We start from the raw sequence: 18,729 nt of genomic DNA on the forward strand, positions 1-18,729 counted from the left end.
GTCGGCGGGTTCCCCGCTTCCGCCGCGTTCCCACAGATGGCGCGTCGTGTACCTTTTCGGCGCGACGCGCGAAACGACGCGCGTTGACGTCACTAATCGCGTACATACGAAATGAGATGATAATGAGGAAATGAGATCAAATACGAAATTAGACGTGCGATTAAACGTGCGATTCACGTCAGTCGGATAATAGAAAATTTCTCTCTTATTTTCGAATCTTTTTATATGTGTATGCAAAATGATGGGATTTGCGTTTATATGAAATATTTCTTCGCGCGTTATTTTCGCCTTCGAATTTTGTTTTTTCTTTTTGATACTAAAAATTAAAATAATTTCCCAAAGTCTTAGCTAACGATAAAACGTGCAATTAATGCTTGGCAATGTTGAATAAATACATTTTTAACCCGTAAAGGACATCTCTCTTTTAAATGATTTTGTTTAACAAAAATTGAAAACAATTTACGTTCTTTTTTCAAAAATTTAATATTACCAATCGATTGATCAGACAATTTTATATGGAGAAACACATTTTACTTTAATTTTGCTTTTTATTTTCAGAAGATATACAACTTTAAAAAAATTCACTTGGTGCGAATTCGCACTCAGGTGTCCTTTATGGATTAATAAATATTATTTTGAAAGGAAAAATATTTTAAAAAGCGACTTCTTAGAGAACAATATATATTATAAAAGAGTCGTTCATTACAGCCTGGCGTTATCAATGAGATAACTTTACATCGTTAGTTATTATTTTCTGACGAAAGACAAAATTGCATTCTTATCAAACGGCACGTGCATTTATTACCAAGAACGCACGTAATTAAAAGTAAAAAAGTAACGCTCAAAACGCGAAGTTTAGAAATAAAATATATATACAAAATGATCAGAATGATTTTCTATGTTATCCTGAACATTACGCGAAGTGCCCTGCATTGTGTATCTCCGTGTCAATATTATTGGTGTCACAATATTACGTGCGAGCGGAAAGGAAACCTAAATATTACTCGCTTGTCTATTATCTACTTCAGCGAGGCATCGTCTTCATAAATATCGAGGACTGTCAGTCGAAGAGGTCGTCGCGAAATGCGCGGAGAAAGGAATTTATTTCGATAAAGAAAGAAAACTTACGGGATGTAACACGGTAACCAACGGATGATTTGCTTGCACAGTGCCGAAAGGAATGCAGCTCCGAATTGTTGTTACGTTACCGTTTCGCGAATTTTGTTTTCAAACGTCAACGTTACATCGCCGCCGAGACACAACTTGACACAACTCTGGACTGGACTTTCTCTCGTCCTGTCCATCGAGATGCGGTATCCGATCGTTACAGATGAAATTGAATCTGTGTGAAAAATGAATTCTAACGTGGTGGATGAAACTTGGATAATTTAAACCCAACTAAAGGTATAAATATGACTAAAATTAACTTTGCAATGAATATCATCAGCGAGGCGATAACAATACCTCTTAATTTGAATTTTAAATTATTATAAGAACACCAACTATTTATTGTAGAAAAATTATTGATATTGTAAAAAAATTTATATTACATATATTATTGAAAAATAATTAATGCATCATACATTATACGTTTGCGCGGCTACACACACATGCAAAACTTCATATATTAAATTTTAAGCTTGAAATTTTTTTCTAGTCCTACGTTCTACTCATTCTTTTTTTTATTTTTAATATGTTAAGAATCATTAGCGATATAATTGAATAAAATTTTAGAGTGGAAAAATTTTTATCTTTTAACATATCTTATCAGTAGACAGACAAATAATATATACATATATTTGATTCCAATATCAGCACAATTAATCATAAAAAGATGAAAAAAAATTGTCTTCCGTGTATTAAAATTTAGAATAAATATATTTAATGCAAACAATTACACTTGTAGTTACACTCAAGTACATATATCAAGTTTTAACACGAAAACAGCGCGCGTGCAACGTATGTACAATTTTTGACGCAAATGCTAAATGTACAGATGATTAAAATCATAAGTACGAGAATCCTCTATGATAATGTATAATGATTAAAATTGTGCATTAATGGGTTTTCACGAGAAGGAAAACTGAGGGAAATATCACGCTGACACACGCACGGATGCGCCGCTCCGTTCGTAACGTTTTCCACATTTGCACACGTCTCTTGTACACCTATTTGCTTTCCATGGCCCTTGGATTTTGCGGCCATGGCCTATCGCGCGGTTGGCTAGTTGGATAAGACCACCTACAGTACAATGTAGATAATTTGCCACTTTGTCTCACGATGCTCCCGTCTTACGTTCATCAATTTCGTCGCTATTCCTTACGCGTTCTGCATCACGCGGCCTTCGCGACCTGTTCCAAATTATGTAATATGCATCAGCAACATCTTTCTCTCTCGCTTACAACGCGTTTCAACGCGTCTGTTCTTATATCTGCCGAGTTTAATCCATAGAGAACCCGTTCTCCGCTTCTCTTAACGCTTTATATTATACATTCTTCGAAGTGTAGAGGGATAGTCAAGGTAATCGTAATACTTGATGCAAAAATCAGCATTTCTCATTGTTTATAGAACCGTCAAAAAATGATGGCGAATCTCGTGTGATAATCTATATCTTTGACGATCTATCAACAAGAACGAAATTATTAATTATAGTGACAAATAATTTGATAATAATAGATCTAATAACTAGTAAATAAAATCTAAGTAAAAACTGCTCGCTTACATCATGAACTATAATAAACCGATTACAGTGTACAAACTAGGAAGTTCTTGTAAAATGATCAAACGTCATCAATTGACGTGAGCTGGCAACTACCTGTTACTATAAGTGTTATACTCGTTTGGCGTTGACCTTACAGAACGGGGAATTCCCTGTTTCATGGGACTCTTGCCAAAGAAATGTGAATCGATATCCATACCGATATCAACTGTCTTATTTATAAAAACTATGCCGAATAAATATATCATCTGGCTCGGCGCCTCCTTTTTACTTCCGCCTCCATTAATCTCCCAATATTGGTTTTGTAATAGATAGGTACGATTCGATATCCGGGATTTGCATATATTCGTATTTTAATATAATAAAAGAATTAATCGATGTATTTTCATAAATTTAAATATAAAGGGATTTAATCTGTTAAAGATACAATCGAAAATCTTGACGGAAGTTTCGTCTCGAAAACATCTCTTAATCGTATCTTATCTGAAGAAAATGACGTGCATATAAAATGTATATCAGCATTTATCAGTAGAATCTAGATTTCTTATAGTGTCGGAAGTGTTTCACAATTAAGATACGAATGTCACCACGCTGCCTGTAAAATTATTTTAATATTGTTTCACATAAAAAATGATGCATAATAATTTTCAATATGTTAGTATCGCAGTGTTCACGGTCGTAAATAATTACAGATTATTTTTAATTTTTGATTAATTTAAAGATTAGCATAATTATTTTCAACAAACAGTTTCGTATACACAGAAATTTCGTTATTCGGCTATTTAGATTCATATTTCGCGAATATCTTTTACGAGAACCAGTTGTTGAAGATTAAAAATTCATCAAGTGTATTGCGAAGTCAACAAAGTAAATTATGACATTCTTCTTCCATTTCTTGCAGGATTTAGTCGGATTAGCGAGTATTTTAAGTAAAAAGATTCCTTATCAATTATTATATGCGCGTTTAAAAAATATATACAAATATTTACATTTCTCACTTTTCATTTGCGATTACGCAAGCTGCTCGATTGGCATCGTAAGTACCAATTATGGTGTAATATATTACGTAATTGCCTCATTAATTAATTCAAACATATGCTTACGTATATATGTATATACATATATATTGGAACAATTGCTCATACGCTTATCTGTGTACGATCGCGAAGTACGCGTTTCGTTTTCATGATCCGCGAAAACAATGAGTGATACTGTACACGACATGTGCACTTAATAATTTACGTATGTGTGTGTTTATTTATGGTGATGTGTACAGATCGATCCTATAGGAACTCATTCTTGGTTAATTAATTGCATTGATAAAAATAGAATTCATTATAGACAAAATCAACAAAACACGTCATTTCGATGTGCGCAATAAGATGCGAAAATATATATATATCTGATACGCTTTACGTATCTCAGGAAAAATATATATACATTTACGTGCATAAGAATTAAAAAGATAGGAATTCCGGTGCACTACTGTATTACAGAACTAACAGAATTGAATACAGTCTGTATCGTGATAAATTTTATCAATTGTTACAAGAATTTGATAAGAGAATGTCAATTTTGCCGAAGATATTCTTACTGAAATCTGCAAATCGTTTCGCTTTAACAAATCAATTCTTCTGCTATAATTTTGTGCTCTGCGAGGAATACTCTATAATCTATCTTTAATGGAGAAAGAGGGAGACTGAAATAATGTGAAATCATGCTGATGTTACGTGCGTGCGCATTGAGGTGGTGACGTGACGCGTCCAAATCCTTCTGGAATTTTACGAAACCGGTAACATACTTATCGCGCGTTCGGCGGGGTCCGGGTATTAAGTCTGATTTCGCCAAAGATAACAGCGATTTTTCTTTGAAATTAAACACGTAGCGTGCCGCGCGTTTCGTATTCGAGTGAGTGCGTTATCGAGTTTTCAAGACGCGTAACTCGACGTTTCTTCTTTTCCTTTTCTTCTCTTCTTCTTTTTCTCCCTCCTTCTTTTCTTCTCTTTTTTTCTTCTTGTCATCGTTACGCTACATTCTCATATATATATATCTATATAACAACGTATCTCAGGTGTCGGCGATGAACAAATCGCGAATAATGTCACGTCAATCGACAAGATAAGTCGGTCCACAAACATCAGCCATTATATTTACGAAATTATCAAACTGCGAATCCGAGACTGACAATGAGAGCTACGATGTCACGTAGCTGGTGATCCTCCGATTACGAAAGAATTGAAATTTGGTATATGCTGAAAGTAAGTGCGATTAACTATAAATATCTTAAGTTGTAGTATTTTATTCATCAGGAAACTCTCTATTCGATAAAATTAAATAAATGCGTTCAATAGAATATTCTTGGAAAAATTTATTCGTTATCATTGGCAATTTTTGAAACAAATTTAAATTATAATTAACATAATTAAATCACAATTACATATCATAAAAATAATATAGATTATAGATGATATTGCAATTTCTTTTGTATTTACAATTGCCATTTATAAATTACTTTATATTAATATAATTATTTAGTTTTGTGTAATGTGTGTATGTGTGTATGGAGGGGGAGAGGAAGGGATGTACGCGCGCTTTCATTCGAAATCTTTGTATTTTATTAAGCATCAGATTTCTTATCTTATTCGATTGATAAATTGTCTCTGTTTTTTTCTTATTTCTGCTTTTAATTACATTAATATATATAAATATATATATATATGTATATACATACACACACACACACGAGCTGTTTGTCGATAAAAGATGACTCGAATTTTGATTTAAATTTCAGATTATATTTTTTGCGATATTGACAAACAATTACAATTCTTTCTTAAACTTACATTAAGCTTATATAAATATATGAGTACTTTTTTAAATAAAATTACTACATATTAACGTAAAATTGTTTGCATTGATCAGGTCGCGATAAGTTATATAAAAAATCATATAATATATTCATAAATATTCTATTGTTTATTGAAGATATATGATTAAAATTTCGAATTAATTGTGTGTTATCGATTTTAAGCAGAGAAAACTGTTTTTAATCTAAAGTGATTTCTTCCTTCAAAAATATTGAAGAAGCTAATCGGTGTTTATCTATCTTTGCAATCTTCTTAGTCTTCTTAATTAAGCTCCAGTTCCGTTCGAGTAGAGTTCGCGCAAAATTATCTGAAAAATCTAATCTTATCGTTTGTTTTCTCATCTGTATAAAGTTTAATTCGCCGGAAGTCTTTTATTTTCAGGTATTAATTATTCAATCATAAAAACATATTAATTTTTTGTTAGGAGGAAGATATTGAAGATACACCGGGGCATTCGTTTCACGCATGCACCGCCACTCGTGTATCCGCTCGTGCACACGTGCACACCGGTCAACGAGCTTCGGATAACGAGTGGAAAGTCCACTGACGAATTCACTTTCGGGGAAAACTGTGGGGCACACGGTTATTGGCTGCAACGGACTTGAGCGGGGGAACTTGAGAACTAGAAAAGTGGAAAAGATCTGTGAATACCCTATGATCTCGTGTCATCGGCATCGTGTGTGCGTCTATACCTGACCTTCCAGGTAAGGCAAGAAGCCCCTCTCGTGGTGGCTACTCTCGTGTGGGGTATGCACGATCTCCACGCGGTCGGGAGAGGAGAAGACTCCTGCTATCATATAGAGAAGCGAATGGTCGCGACGCCGGTTCAGTTCTCTGTAAAGCGTCATACACGTAAAATCATCCGGTAGTGTGTCTTAGGTATCGCGTTTTTTTTTTGTTACAAAGAACGAGAGAAGAAACTTGAGTTCCATTCTCGATGTAAACGCACGCGTAGCATAGTGCGCCCGAATCTCGGCCGTAGCCAGGAGAGTTGAACGCCCGGCGACGCGCATCGCGTATCGGTTGCAATAGTGCGGATTAAATTTATTCTTGCGGGTTAGTGCTTTTCATCCCCCACCCCGTGATACCTCATCGTCTGGAATTATTAGTACGTGATTGAAACTGCAATGCGGTAAGGCGCGTTAATCTGCTTACATCTTTTTTCTCTCGAAAGAAATGATCGAAAGCACAGTAGATATTATTAAAAAATTAAAAAACACCCCCTTTGTCGGAGTATCATCTCATCGATTTAACAATATTTAAAAGGTCGACACACATCTAGAGCTCGTACAAATTGTTTTTTAATTATGATATTTAATAATTTATCGAATATAGCGATAATTAAATGTTAACTTTGTAGAATATTTTACTACGTGTACTTACTGTATGACTAATGCTCTTGGTTGTTACTCTAGAATTTGACTTGCTAAAATATCCTTGAAATTCCCAATCTTTTATAATGATTTCCACTACGGAAATCCGACAAACACCTTGAGATGACGTAATAGAAAAAAATTTAATTGTTGATATTTTATACAAAAGTCCATGGAAAATATTTTTATAATAAAAATAAACTGCAATCAATATTTTAATAATTATTAACAATAATGATATACGGATTTATATTTATAATTGTTTTGATATTTAAAATTGTTTCATCATCAAAAAAAGATGTATAGCACTGTAGAAAATTCGCTTGAAACGGAAAAGCTAATTTTTATAATAATAAAATGATGATTATTAACATAATTGCGGATAACAGCCGCGTCTTGTGCTGCAACGATGCAATACGTTGCGTCAAGTTGTGCTAAATGTAAAGCTACAGCACGTATGTCGTATATGTTGTGTTGTAAGATGCGTTAGGGATTTCAACATTACCGATATCGACGATTTCTCGTTGAAACATTAAGCGCAGTTTTACACGCGTCCATGTGGCAATTAAACGAAGTATATATATATCTCCCGCATAAATTGTCCATGCAATATAATTATAATATATTGTGTGCGTGTCGAATTTTATATTATAATATGCTTAAAATGAGAAAATGCGTTTGGATATTACGAATATTTTACGAATTAAGTTTATAAGATATTAAAAACAAAACAGATTTTACAATACTGTCTCAACGAAAATGTTCAGTCCCTATAAATAATGGTTAGTTGGAATTAATAGTTGAAAATAAAAGGTTTCTCGCAAATAAATTACGTTTATTTTAAGTAACTTGAAGTTTGCAGTTAATTAGATGATTTCGTACTATTTTATATGGTATATATATATGATATATTATTTTAAGGCAATTTGTTAATTAAAATATTGATTGTAATAGACATGATAGAGAGCCTTAGAAAATCGCTAAAATCGATAAAAGATGATTCTTGACACTTTGTTTGAGGAAAAATCTTATTGCATGTTGACTAAACGATCTTTAAAATGCACCAGAAGTAGGACATTCTGTACACGTGTATTATCTTACCATATAATTTTATCGCTATATTGACGTAAGAAAATGTACAGTCTAAATGAGGCTCGATCGTTCAAGCTGAACTCTTAGTAAAAAATAATCCTCACTCTTTAGTAATTCCCCACTTGGGAAAATCATTTACACAGGAAATTGTAACTTTATAACTACAATAATATCTCTGTGAGTATCTCTAAAGGTATAAAATATAACGCTAAAAAAGCTTACGTAAACAAGGTTATTTTTCTAATTAAAATATTGCGAAAAAAATTAAGCGATAAATAATTTTGTTTGATTAATATAAATATAGAAAATATTAATTAACTGTTTCACACACAAGAGAAATTTAGAAAAAACTGATTTAAAATTTATTTGCTTTGGCGATATATTCATACAAAATGATTCTGTAATGGAAAAAATAAAGATTCAAAATTATTTTCTAATTCATTTTTATTTTCAAAGATTATAAATTAATTTTCGCTCGACTCGAATCGATTTACTTATTTTTCTGTACGATTATACAATGCCTTAAGCAAATTAAAAACTCATAAACCGCTAAAACGTTGAACGCTTTATGCTCATGCATTACGTAAGGCAAAATGGACGTATATTTTTTAAATCTACTCGCTTATCTTTAGCTTGAATTATCTCCATAATCTTTAATAAAATTTTACAAATGTATGTCTGATGACTTTCTGAATTAGACTGCCTTTGTTACAGACCGAGAATGACAATCTGGAACGTGCTGTTTCTTCTGCTTCAGCTGGTTATTTTTAAAAGTCGATCGGGTGAGTGATACTTTTCGTTATTAATTTCATCGTGGCCTTGTAATTCTTGTGTGACATTAGGAAGTTTTATTTTTTATCGTATTTCCGTACATGCTTGGATGGTATTGACGTTTCTCTATTTAATATTCGAATTTTTATCTTGTAGTTATGAGAAGAATGTATTCAAACATTCGTATTCTCCACATTTTTTATTTAAAATAGTATAATAATTGGGCAATTTATAGCATAAATATAAAATAAAATATAATTCTAAAAAAATCAATTGATCAGCACTAATTACATTGATACAACAAGGATTTTGCTTCATGACATGTGACAGATTTCTGGGGCAGGTTTCTTCCCATAGATTATGAATACATAATTAAAAGTGCTCCAGCACGCCAGATTTTTTAGAAAAATCGAGTTAAAAAGTAAAAAAATGCATTTTTTAATCATTTTTTAAGTTATTTAAAAATGACATACGTTATAGGTATGCACTGTAGTTGATACGAGCTCCTCAAAAAATTGATACTACAAAAAAATTTTTATCATGTTTATCTTTATTTTACGATTGTATACGTAGTTACAACTAAGCTAAGCTAGTTTAAGATTCAAGGTCGAGCTTTCGTTCAAATTAATTCTCGAATTTCCATAACATCTTTTTTTTAACAATTTGGCCAGAAACACGTTTTTTACTTTTTAATTATTTCAAAAACCTAACGTGCTAAAGCATTTTTATTAATGGATTCGTAATCTACGGAAAAAAATCTATCAAAATCACTTGCCACATGCATGTCATGAAACATGAAGAAAGTTTAAAAATGTTGAACAGTGTTATTACTATTGTCTGATCTGCGAAAATTAGTAACAGAGAAGTGATTATTTAGAAATATATTATTTGAGAACCTATGTGAAAGTCACTGGAGAAATAAAAAAAATGAAATTTAGATAGAATCTTTTTTTTAATTGGCATTTATCGGATTTTAGAAACGATAATAACGGCACATAATGACTTCGGTCTGGCGCCGATTGATCCGGAAATCGCCGACGTCGTTGACTGGAAGCGTCACGCGTGTCGACGAACATGCAAGGATGGTGCGGCGCCTTTGGACTGCTATTACACTTTTAAGCTGGAGTATTATCACACGATGAGCAAGGCATGTTACGATTGCCCGTTCAATATCACAGATTGTTTTCGGCCTCATTGTGTCCCGGCGGATGGCATAAAGCGATCTGTCATGGTCGTGAACCGGCAATTACCAGGTCTGCCGATCGAGGTAAGTAATATCGAAAAACAAATTTCGTTATAGATTTTTGAATTTCTATTAGATTTTTCTTATCCTCCTGCTTTATTTACTTTGATATCATTTTTATTCATCATCTTTGTTCTTCATTCATCTGCAATTATTATAGAATTTTTATAGTGAAGTATTAGGAAATGAACATATGAGCAAATTTGAATGTTTTACTAAACTGAAGAAAGCTTACTGCCCAATTTAATTAATATCCACTTATTTTTCCGTTAAGCTTTAGCCTCCTGAATTTCTTGAATTTCGTGAAAATAATTAAAAATGATATTTAGAAATAATGTGCACAAATTTTTATCGCGATACTCATTTGAACGTTAATTAGTAATTTCCTTAGTCAGCGAGATTTTTTTAGTTTGGTCTATAAAATGGAAAAGTGATTCACCGCTTCGTCTGCAATCTTCCGCTTATAATTGCCGCTCGCTGTTGCTTCCCTGACGATTATGCAATGATACCACGAAAACAGCGCAGTGGGATTCACACTTGCAGAGATTCTATTCCTTACAACTTAATACACTTTGCGACGAGATGTTGTAATAATTGTTTAACGAGCACTCGGAGGAATTATCCGTGCGGCTATTATTTTGTTTGTCCACATGCATATCTAATTTGTTCGTCTCCTGTATCTTTGGATTTCCCTTGCAATTCCATCCCAGTTATTTAGATATAAAAATAGAATTCTTCGCGGTGTCTAGGAAGATACTGTAATTTAGTCACGCGAGTTATCTCGTTTTAATTACAAGCTATATCAGATACTCGCCAATATCTACGATCTTGTTATAGTGCGATCGATATCGCCGCGAATCCGCAGACCGCAAATTAATCACGTGAGAATAACAATTTCAGGGGAATTACTTTATAATTACAGGTATGCCAAGGTGACAGGATAATAGTCGATATGATCAACTTACTGCCTACGGAGAGCACCACGATGCACTGGCACGGTCAGCATCACGTCAACACACCGTACATGGACGGTGTACCCTACGTATCGCAATGCCCTATCCATCCTGGAGCGACCTTCCGTTACAATTACATCGCCACCGAAGCCGGCACGCACTTCTGGCATTCTCATTCAGGTGCGTTAAATCCTTTCTGTTGTATTCGCATATGATATTATCTGCTAAAAGTTTATGAAAAAAAATTACCGACTATTATCCACTTAATGCATAATAATATATTGACAATTCTCAACAGTAGTGCCATGACAAATTATAATCAATTAATAAGAAATAAAGGGCTATGAGCCAAAGCAGGGTGTTATATGCTCCAAGTAAATGTTTTAATTAAAGAGTTACATTTACTTGGAGCATATAACACCCTGCTTTGGCTCATAGCCCTTTATTTCTTATTAATTTATTATTTATTGAGCTGAAAATTTCAATTTAAATTACAATCAGCTGTTTGTAATATTTTGTATTGCATGTCTGTCTACAGGATATCAGAGAGGTGACGGCGTGTTCGGTCCATTAATCGTTCGTGTACCTCCTAAAATAGACTGGCACAAAGATCTGTATGATCACGATGAGTATACGCTAGTAATCGCCGATTGGATTCACGAGCTGGGTCTCAGCAAGTTCCTGTCGCATTACCACTCGGACGGTCACAACAAAGCGCCAAACTTGCTCATAAACGGTCTGGGCCGTTTTAATACTATTGAGGATGAAAATGAAACGCTGGCCGATATGCCTATTACGACGTTCGTCGTAAAACCGGTAAATTTCAGTCACAAGAGAAAGTATACTCGTGTATAACATAAATGCCTGACAGGTGTCTGTAAGACATTTAATTCCACTGTGCTATTCAGGTCTATTTCGAGCAGATTTTCAATGTAGCAACTGTTGTATTTAACGCTTTCAAAAATTTTAATTTTGTTAATCTCGTAAATGTGTATTTTCATATACCTAATGTAAAAGCCAAGTAAAATACTTTTATCAAAGAAAAAAAAAGATTAAAAATTTAGGGATTAATCTATTTTATCGAAGGGAGTCTTGTATATAATACAGTCAGTATAATTTTATTCTAACAATAAATGAATTATCTTCTAAGGTTTATGAAAATCATTTTTACTTTTTTTCCTCTTTTCAAAAATAAAATTTTTGATTTTTATTTGTTATTTATGCTTGCAGAATTTCCGATACAGATTCAGGCTTATTAATGCAGAGTTCCTGAATTGCCCTATAGAAATTTCTGTCGACAATCATACTTTGTACGTAGTCAGTTCGGACGGGCGTGATATTGAACCGGTACAAGGTAAGATTTCACCTCCACGTGCCACTATTTTTTCATAGAAATCATTTATTGCGTCATTTTTTAATAAGTATATATTGCGTAACGATTGCAGCCGAATCCCTGGTGAGTTACGCCGGCGAAAGATTCGATTTCATAATTGAGATGGATCAACCGGTGGACAATTATTGGATGAGATTTCGAGGATTGATGGATTGCGACGAGAGATTTTTGAGTGCCTATCAAGTCGCAATAATGCGATACGACGGCGCACTCGAGGAGGAACCGGCGGTAAATGTTTCGTATCATCGTGTAAGAAATGACTCCTATGGACTGGTACGTATACTGATGACGTTTTTATGATCTCTTTATAATGTCTTTCAATTTCAAATAGCTTCTGAAATGTTATTTTATTTTTATCTCGGATTTCTTTGGAAGATATTAAAAAAAACTTCTGATTTCAGCAAGTAAATGCTCTAAATGAAGGAACCGAATCGAATAATAGTATCAGTATGCCACTATTAAATGCGATGGACAACGACGACGCTTCGAACATCAGAGAACCCGATTATCAGTTTTATATATCGTATGATTTTTACGCAAAAGATAATCCGCATTTTCATCGCAAGGATTTGTATGGTTATCATCAAGGTAAATACATTCAAATTTGTATTTTTTAAAATAATTTGTAATAAAATATATAAAAAAAATTTTTTTAAAGTCTATAACTAATTTAATTATTGAAAAATATTCCACTCACTAAATGCCTCTGATTTTATTGTACATATATGTGTATTATAAATCATTATTATTGTTTCACAAAATATTTTGATTGCAAATTTTTAGTGAAACAAAAAGTGTTAACTCCGCAACTGAATCACATATCAATGAAGCTACTACCGTTTCCTCTTCTGCCCGGAAGACACCTTATTAAGCCGGAGCAGTTTTGCAACTCCAGCACGATCAAGAGAGATTATTGCGAGAATGATTATTGCGCTTGCACTCACGTGCTTCAAGTTAAGATTAACAGCGTAGTGGAACTAGTTCTGATCGATGAAGGTACGCAAGCAATAAATATCTCTTTCGTATCTCTAATTGTTTAAACTCCGCTTAAGCTTCACTGTAACCAATGATCCTTGACAGGCGTTCCGTTTGAGGCAAATCATCCGTTTCACCTTCACGGCTATCAGTTTCGCGTAGTGGCTATGGAGAAGGTAGGAGATAATACTACCGCCGATGAAGTGAGGGAACTAGATAGGCAGGGTTTGATACACAGAAAACTCAAACGGGCACCTCTGAAGGATACGGTGACCGTGCCTGACGGTGGTTACACTATTGTACGATTTCACGCCGACAATCCAGGTAAGACTTTGCAATAGCTTTCATGTAAACAGCTACAAAGTAAAAAATATAAAAAAATAAATAAAAAGAAGATATCAATGTGTGCCGGTAAATAATCGGGCTGATCATTAATACTCTTCAGGATACTGGCTGTTCCATTGCCACATCGAGTTTCACGCGGAGATAGGAATGTCGCTGATCTTCAAGGTGGGCGACGACAAGGAGATGTCGCCCGTGCCCAATAATTTTCCTACATGCGGCGACTGGAAACCGAGTGATGAGAACGAGCACAAAACAACGGAGACTAGTACAACTCCACTGACTGAAGGGAAGCAATCAAATAATAACAAACGTCTCGCGAATGTAATAACGCATTTCTCGGCATACATGGCGTATTTTGAGCAGCTTTTGAATTTACATACATCCTCGGCATCCAGTTCGAGTGTGACACTGCTGCTTTTTATCGCTTGTCTTTTGAGTTCTGTGATGCGCGTGCAAACGTTTTAAGACATCTGTGTAAACAACTCTAAAACTGACGTCACATTATACAAAGTATTTTACAGCAAATTTACTTTAATATGACCATGAATTTGCTGGCAAACGTTTTCTTCTCCTTCGCCATATTTCGAATAATGTGACAACCATTGCACGCGTGTGATATGTGTAAAAACGTGATCAACAATCAAATTAAAATATGTGCCAGTAAGAGACGGATATTTAGTCATAATTGAATATTACGAAGTATTAATATTTATAGGAAACATCCGTCCGCATTTTTGTTATCGCTGGCGGTCAGATAAGCGCAATCGCGCGAACTGACGAACTTTTGACGAAATAACGATAGGAATTTTAAACTATATATTTTATTTTTCGCGATATTGTGTATTTTATCTCCGACGAGCGAGCGGACGGTATGTTAACAAGTGACTTACATTTCTGTGATATATAAAAATTGATTATAATTATTCTATAATTATATATCAAATTGTCAATTACGCTATCCAGTAACATATACAATGTGTTCTAATTTAATTCTCATTAATTTCAATCGCGACGAATCGATTTTATTCGCATAACGGAATCAATGTATCCTCAGCAAAAATGATCAAGCGATAATATTTGTGATTCAGAAAAGAATTTATGAATTGAAGAGGAAAGAAATAGATAATGAGTTTCATACATAGATAATTTTTTTCTTGAATGAAATTAGAAGCTGCATTTATAAAGATATGTAATGTTAACGTATTGTCGCTGTGCATTTTCTTTGAGGAGAAATTGACTAAACTTCTAGTAAACCAAAGAATCAGTTATTGAAATATGCTCCGATAAATATGTCCCGATGAAAAACCATCGGGACTATCCTTGACAAATGCACTACTGTAATTATTACGAAATTGTGTATACAGTATTTAATCTAACATAATCGATAGACGATTCGTAAGCGTAAGTTATCAATTGTAAGGTTGTATTTCTTTACTTTGGATATGTGTATGTGTATTTCCATCAAGGAAACGTGTACCATTATTTTTAAATATATAGAGTATCTGTAAAGCTTTTAATTCTCGAAAAACCCTTTAATCAATGCAACACATATGATATATGTAATATTTTTGTAATATTTATAAGAATACTTGCGAAGTATGTAGCATTATTGATGCGAAATCCATTTGAATTTGAAATTTAATCGTAACTGAACATGCAATCTTAAATAAGCAAACAAAATAAATAAGTTTCTACGAGAGATTGAAGTTTAATTCAATTAATATTTTTATTTATAATACTCGTAAAGATATTTTTATTGTGTGTGTTATTCCTTCTATAAAGACCGTTTCTTCGCATATATATGTGTAAATGTAACTGTGCATCTGTATTTGTTTATACGCATTTATCGGAGGCTTTCTGGACGCCAGTCGGGTATTCCCCAATAGGCACTTCTACTACGCCACAATCACAGAGTATTATCCGTTTTTATCGAGGAAATCTACGTTATTATCTAGGCATATTGACAACGGCCGATCCGCTGTTTCTTTTCTCTTTGCTTAGTCTTTCTGCTTTCGTGTTTTTTTACATATATACGTTAATAACAACATTCAGGAGTATGTCATGCAATGCTCAAGGACGCTGTCATTTCTGTTGTAAAAAACATACCGTGCCCATATTCGGAAGCGAGGAAGTGGTACACACGCTTTTACAAAAGTTAAATTTGAAGCTCGTGGTAAGTACTATATGACACTATTACGCTGTATGCAAGCAAGACGGCATACGAAAGATAAATAAATTGCAAGCGAGTATCAATTATCTCTATACAAGTTATTTTGAAAGGATTTTCAAGTGTTACTCATATATTTTCTCAGGATACAAATAAATGTTACAATAAATATAATTGTGCAATAGAGAGATTTATTGAGCTATTGATAACTATTAATTTTTGTAACATTTATTGTATTTATATATTTATCATTGTAATATTGATATTTTTTAAATGACTTGTAAATTATATCACACTGTAATTATCTCTAGAAATCATAAAAAATATCGCATATGCTAAATAAATATTTATATATAGCATAAAAATAAATATAGCATATTTTGCAGCATTTAGAAAAATCGGTGGGCAATCAAATTTATATGTTCATTTGTCTTATTTCATTACATCTTATGTATAAAGAAATTTTTCTGATTTTAGTACTTTGCCTTTGTCTGTATTTAGGTTTCGAACACAATTTGTTCTCCTTGTATTATTACACTCGAAAATTTTTTCAAAATGAATTTTCCCGATAAACGTTCGCCTTTTGAGGAAACAATCATCAGGAAAGGTCATATTGAGAGTCCGACGGGCTCTGCCTACCCGAATACCGATCATTTAGAGATAATGGAAAAGTCGCAAGTCAACGAAAATTTTCAAACTAAGAGAGCCACGAAAACTCACGTTAAAGCCGAAAAAAGCGACGATTCTAATAATACAGAAAATAAAGATGATGTCAACAATTCGCAAGTTCGCAAAAACACCGGAAATATACGAAAGAGACAGTTAACATGCGAGTTTTGCCAAAAGAAATTCAATCACGCGGGAGATCTCAACAAGCACCGAAGGAAGCACACTGGCGAGCAACCCTACGCATGTAATACGTGCGAACGGAAGTTCACGACGTCGTCTAATCTTGTTAGGCATCAACAAATACATCTCGGTATAAAGCCGTTCTGCTGTCAGATTTGCGGAAGCACTTTTACCCGAAAAATCAAACTTTCCGCCCATTTAATAGCAAAGCATCACAAAGCTTTGAAATCTGATTAATCGACAGCACAATGTACATAATTAATATAATGTAAATTATAAAGAAATATACTTGAAAAAGCAATAGGCTATAACAAAACATAAGAGTTAATAAAATAAGATTATTGTATAGGAGAAAAAAAAACTTTATGTTATGACATGTATTAGCCTCTTAAAATTATAGAGTGAGTTCTACAGCTGATTCGCTGTAATGTAATGTTTGATTTGCTTGTGCAAGATAGACTATTTTATAAATCTATATAAAAATGATTTTATTTATTTGATGATAGTGTTTGAACAACAATATATACCATATAACTATCTTCCTTGCTATATCTTCTCTAATAAACATAAATAAAGTTGTTTAAAAAAATGTTCGAGTACATTCCTTTCGAGTTATATCGTATATTAATGATGATCTGAAGAATACGTAAACTTTTTCCATAAAAATAAATTACTTACTAAAAAAAAATGTACATGACACTATACATTAGTATGCACTTCCTGGTTGGCTGTCATTGAGTAAAGAGTATACGAGGCGTCCTTCTGTGGCGGACGCTGCAGGGGATGCGCCAGGAGTTTCGCCATATTGTCGTGTATCTTAGCAGCGTTCCTGCCTACCTCGAAGATATACGAGAAACTCGTTGTGTCCAGAGCCGCGATTTCGGCGTACACCGCCTCGCACATGTTGTCGTCGCTGGGCGGCTCGTGGGCGAACAGCACGTCCAGGAAGAAGTACGGGTTCTCCGTCAGGTTCTCCAGAAGCTTCTGCCCGGTGTGGAACTTGGGGACGGAATTCGAGCGTCCGTAAATGAGGATCACGCGCGAGGTGAACGTCGGCTGGCACCTAACCGGCGTCGCTATCCGCGTGTGTATCACCTCGAACAGCAGCCCCAGGTCGCAGGTCTTCCGCTCCTCGTCCGGCACGTCCTCCGCGATGCCCTCCAGATGATTGAGAACGGTCTTCGTGTTGCTGGTGTAGTCGCAGAGCCAGGTAGCGCCGCGCGAATCCAGGCTCATCAGCGCGTACTCGTGCACCCCGGGCTGTATAGTGGACTTGGCGCCGACGAAGTTCTCCACCACGCGTTTTATCATGAACAGCGGCGGATACGTCGCGCCCGTGCCCAGTTTGAAGGGCGTGCACTGCTGCTCCCTCACCGTGTCGATGACAAATAGAATCTTCTCGGGTAGATTGAGCTCGGGCACGTTCCTCACGAAGACGTAATCATCCGCTGCGGTCGTAGTGATGGTGGCGGCGGCGGCGGCGGCGGCGGCGGCGGCGGCGGCGGCGGCGGCGGAGGCCTTTTTGCTATCCGCAGGTTGACGCGCCGTCGCATCGTTATTATTGTTTTTATTTCGCGAACTCTTTCCCTGCTGCTGCTGCTGCTGTGGCTGAGCATTGTTGTACGCCGGCTCGTTGGTCGTGACGGTCTGGAGCCTTTGAGATATCACCTGGATCTCGTCGTTCGTCGTCTCCTTGTCTGACATGTTTATTACTCCACGAGTCGCGGATAAATCTAACCTCTCTTCGCGCCGCTCGAGATGACAGTCCGCAACGCCTCGCCTCGATCGACAAATGTCTCGAGTCGCTTCGATACAAAATTCGGAAGCTTCACATAGCGCGTAAGTTTCGCACAGTGGTGGATAATTAAAAATTAAACTATGCTCCTGACAACGTTAACGTCAAAAACGGATCTAACCCTCGAAATGACCCAACATGACAGTGATGCGCCATCAGCGCCATCAGGAGCAAATCGAGAGAAACT

The 18,729-nt window shown here is 35.0% G+C and overlaps 3 protein-coding genes across 8 annotated transcripts; 2 read left to right on the forward strand and 1 right to left on the reverse strand.

The window, feature by feature from the left end:
* The first annotated feature begins 690 nt into the window (after positions 1-690).
* On the forward strand, positions 691-15,240 carry LOC105450145 (laccase-1-like). 6 transcript variants are annotated; one of them, XM_011689857.1, is made up of 14 exons: positions 691-1,404; positions 2,079-3,755; positions 4,791-4,977; positions 6,011-6,290; positions 8,766-8,833; positions 9,800-10,089; positions 10,988-11,198; positions 11,557-11,834; positions 12,249-12,372; positions 12,464-12,684; positions 12,813-12,999; positions 13,195-13,407; positions 13,492-13,710; positions 13,832-15,240. In XM_011689857.1, the coding sequence occupies exons 5-14, from the start codon at positions 8,773-8,775 to the stop codon at positions 14,194-14,196; spliced, it is 2,169 nt and encodes a 722-aa protein (XP_011688159.1). In that variant the 5' UTR covers positions 691-1,404; positions 2,079-3,755; positions 4,791-4,977; positions 6,011-6,290; positions 8,766-8,772; the 3' UTR covers positions 14,197-15,240. The 6 variants fall into 6 exon arrangements, with proteins under 6 accessions (XP_011688159.1, XP_011688158.1, XP_011688160.1 ...); XM_011689856.1 differs by having other exon boundaries at positions 2,079-4,977; XM_011689858.1 differs by lacking the exon at positions 2,079-3,755.
* A 288-nt stretch (positions 15,241-15,528) lies between these two features.
* Positions 15,529-17,328, forward strand: LOC105450148 (zinc finger protein 479-like). The gene is made up of 2 exons (XM_011689862.1): positions 15,529-15,904; positions 16,400-17,328. The coding sequence occupies exons 1-2, from the start codon at positions 15,533-15,535 to the stop codon at positions 16,982-16,984; spliced, it is 957 nt and encodes a 318-aa protein (XP_011688164.1). The 5' UTR covers positions 15,529-15,532; the 3' UTR covers positions 16,985-17,328.
* Positions 17,221-18,707, reverse strand: LOC105450147 (BRISC and BRCA1-A complex member 1-like). The gene has a single exon (XM_011689861.1). It carries the CDS (start codon positions 18,449-18,451, stop codon positions 17,447-17,449), a length of 1,005 nt encoding a protein of 334 aa, XP_011688163.1. The 5' UTR covers positions 18,452-18,707; the 3' UTR covers positions 17,221-17,446.
* Positions 18,708-18,729: the final 22 nt, after the last annotated feature.

This window comes from Wasmannia auropunctata, unplaced genomic scaffold (assembly GCF_000956235.1).
Source record: "Wasmannia auropunctata unplaced genomic scaffold, wasmannia.A_1.0 LD336069.1, whole genome shotgun sequence".
NCBI classification, from domain to species: domain Eukaryota; kingdom Metazoa; phylum Arthropoda; class Insecta; order Hymenoptera; family Formicidae; genus Wasmannia; species Wasmannia auropunctata.

Coding starts and splice junctions, on each gene's coding strand:
- LOC105450145 (XM_011689855.1), top strand. Junction 8,834..9,799: donor TATTTTTAAAAGTCGATCGG/GTGAGTGATACT, acceptor ATCGGATTTTAG/AAACGATAATAACGGCACAT. Junction 13,000..13,194: donor TTTGTATGGTTATCATCAAG/GTAAATACATTC, acceptor GCAAATTTTTAG/TGAAACAAAAAGTGTTAACT.
- LOC105450147 (XM_011689861.1), bottom strand. CDS start 18,451: ATGTCAGACAAGGAGACGACGAACGACGAGATCCAGGTGATATCTCAA.
- LOC105450148 (XM_011689862.1), top strand. CDS start 15,533: ATGTGTAAATGTAACTGTGCATCTGTATTTGTTTATACGCATTTATCG. Junction 15,905..16,399: donor AGTTAAATTTGAAGCTCGTG/GTAAGTACTATA, acceptor GTCTGTATTTAG/GTTTCGAACACAATTTGTTC.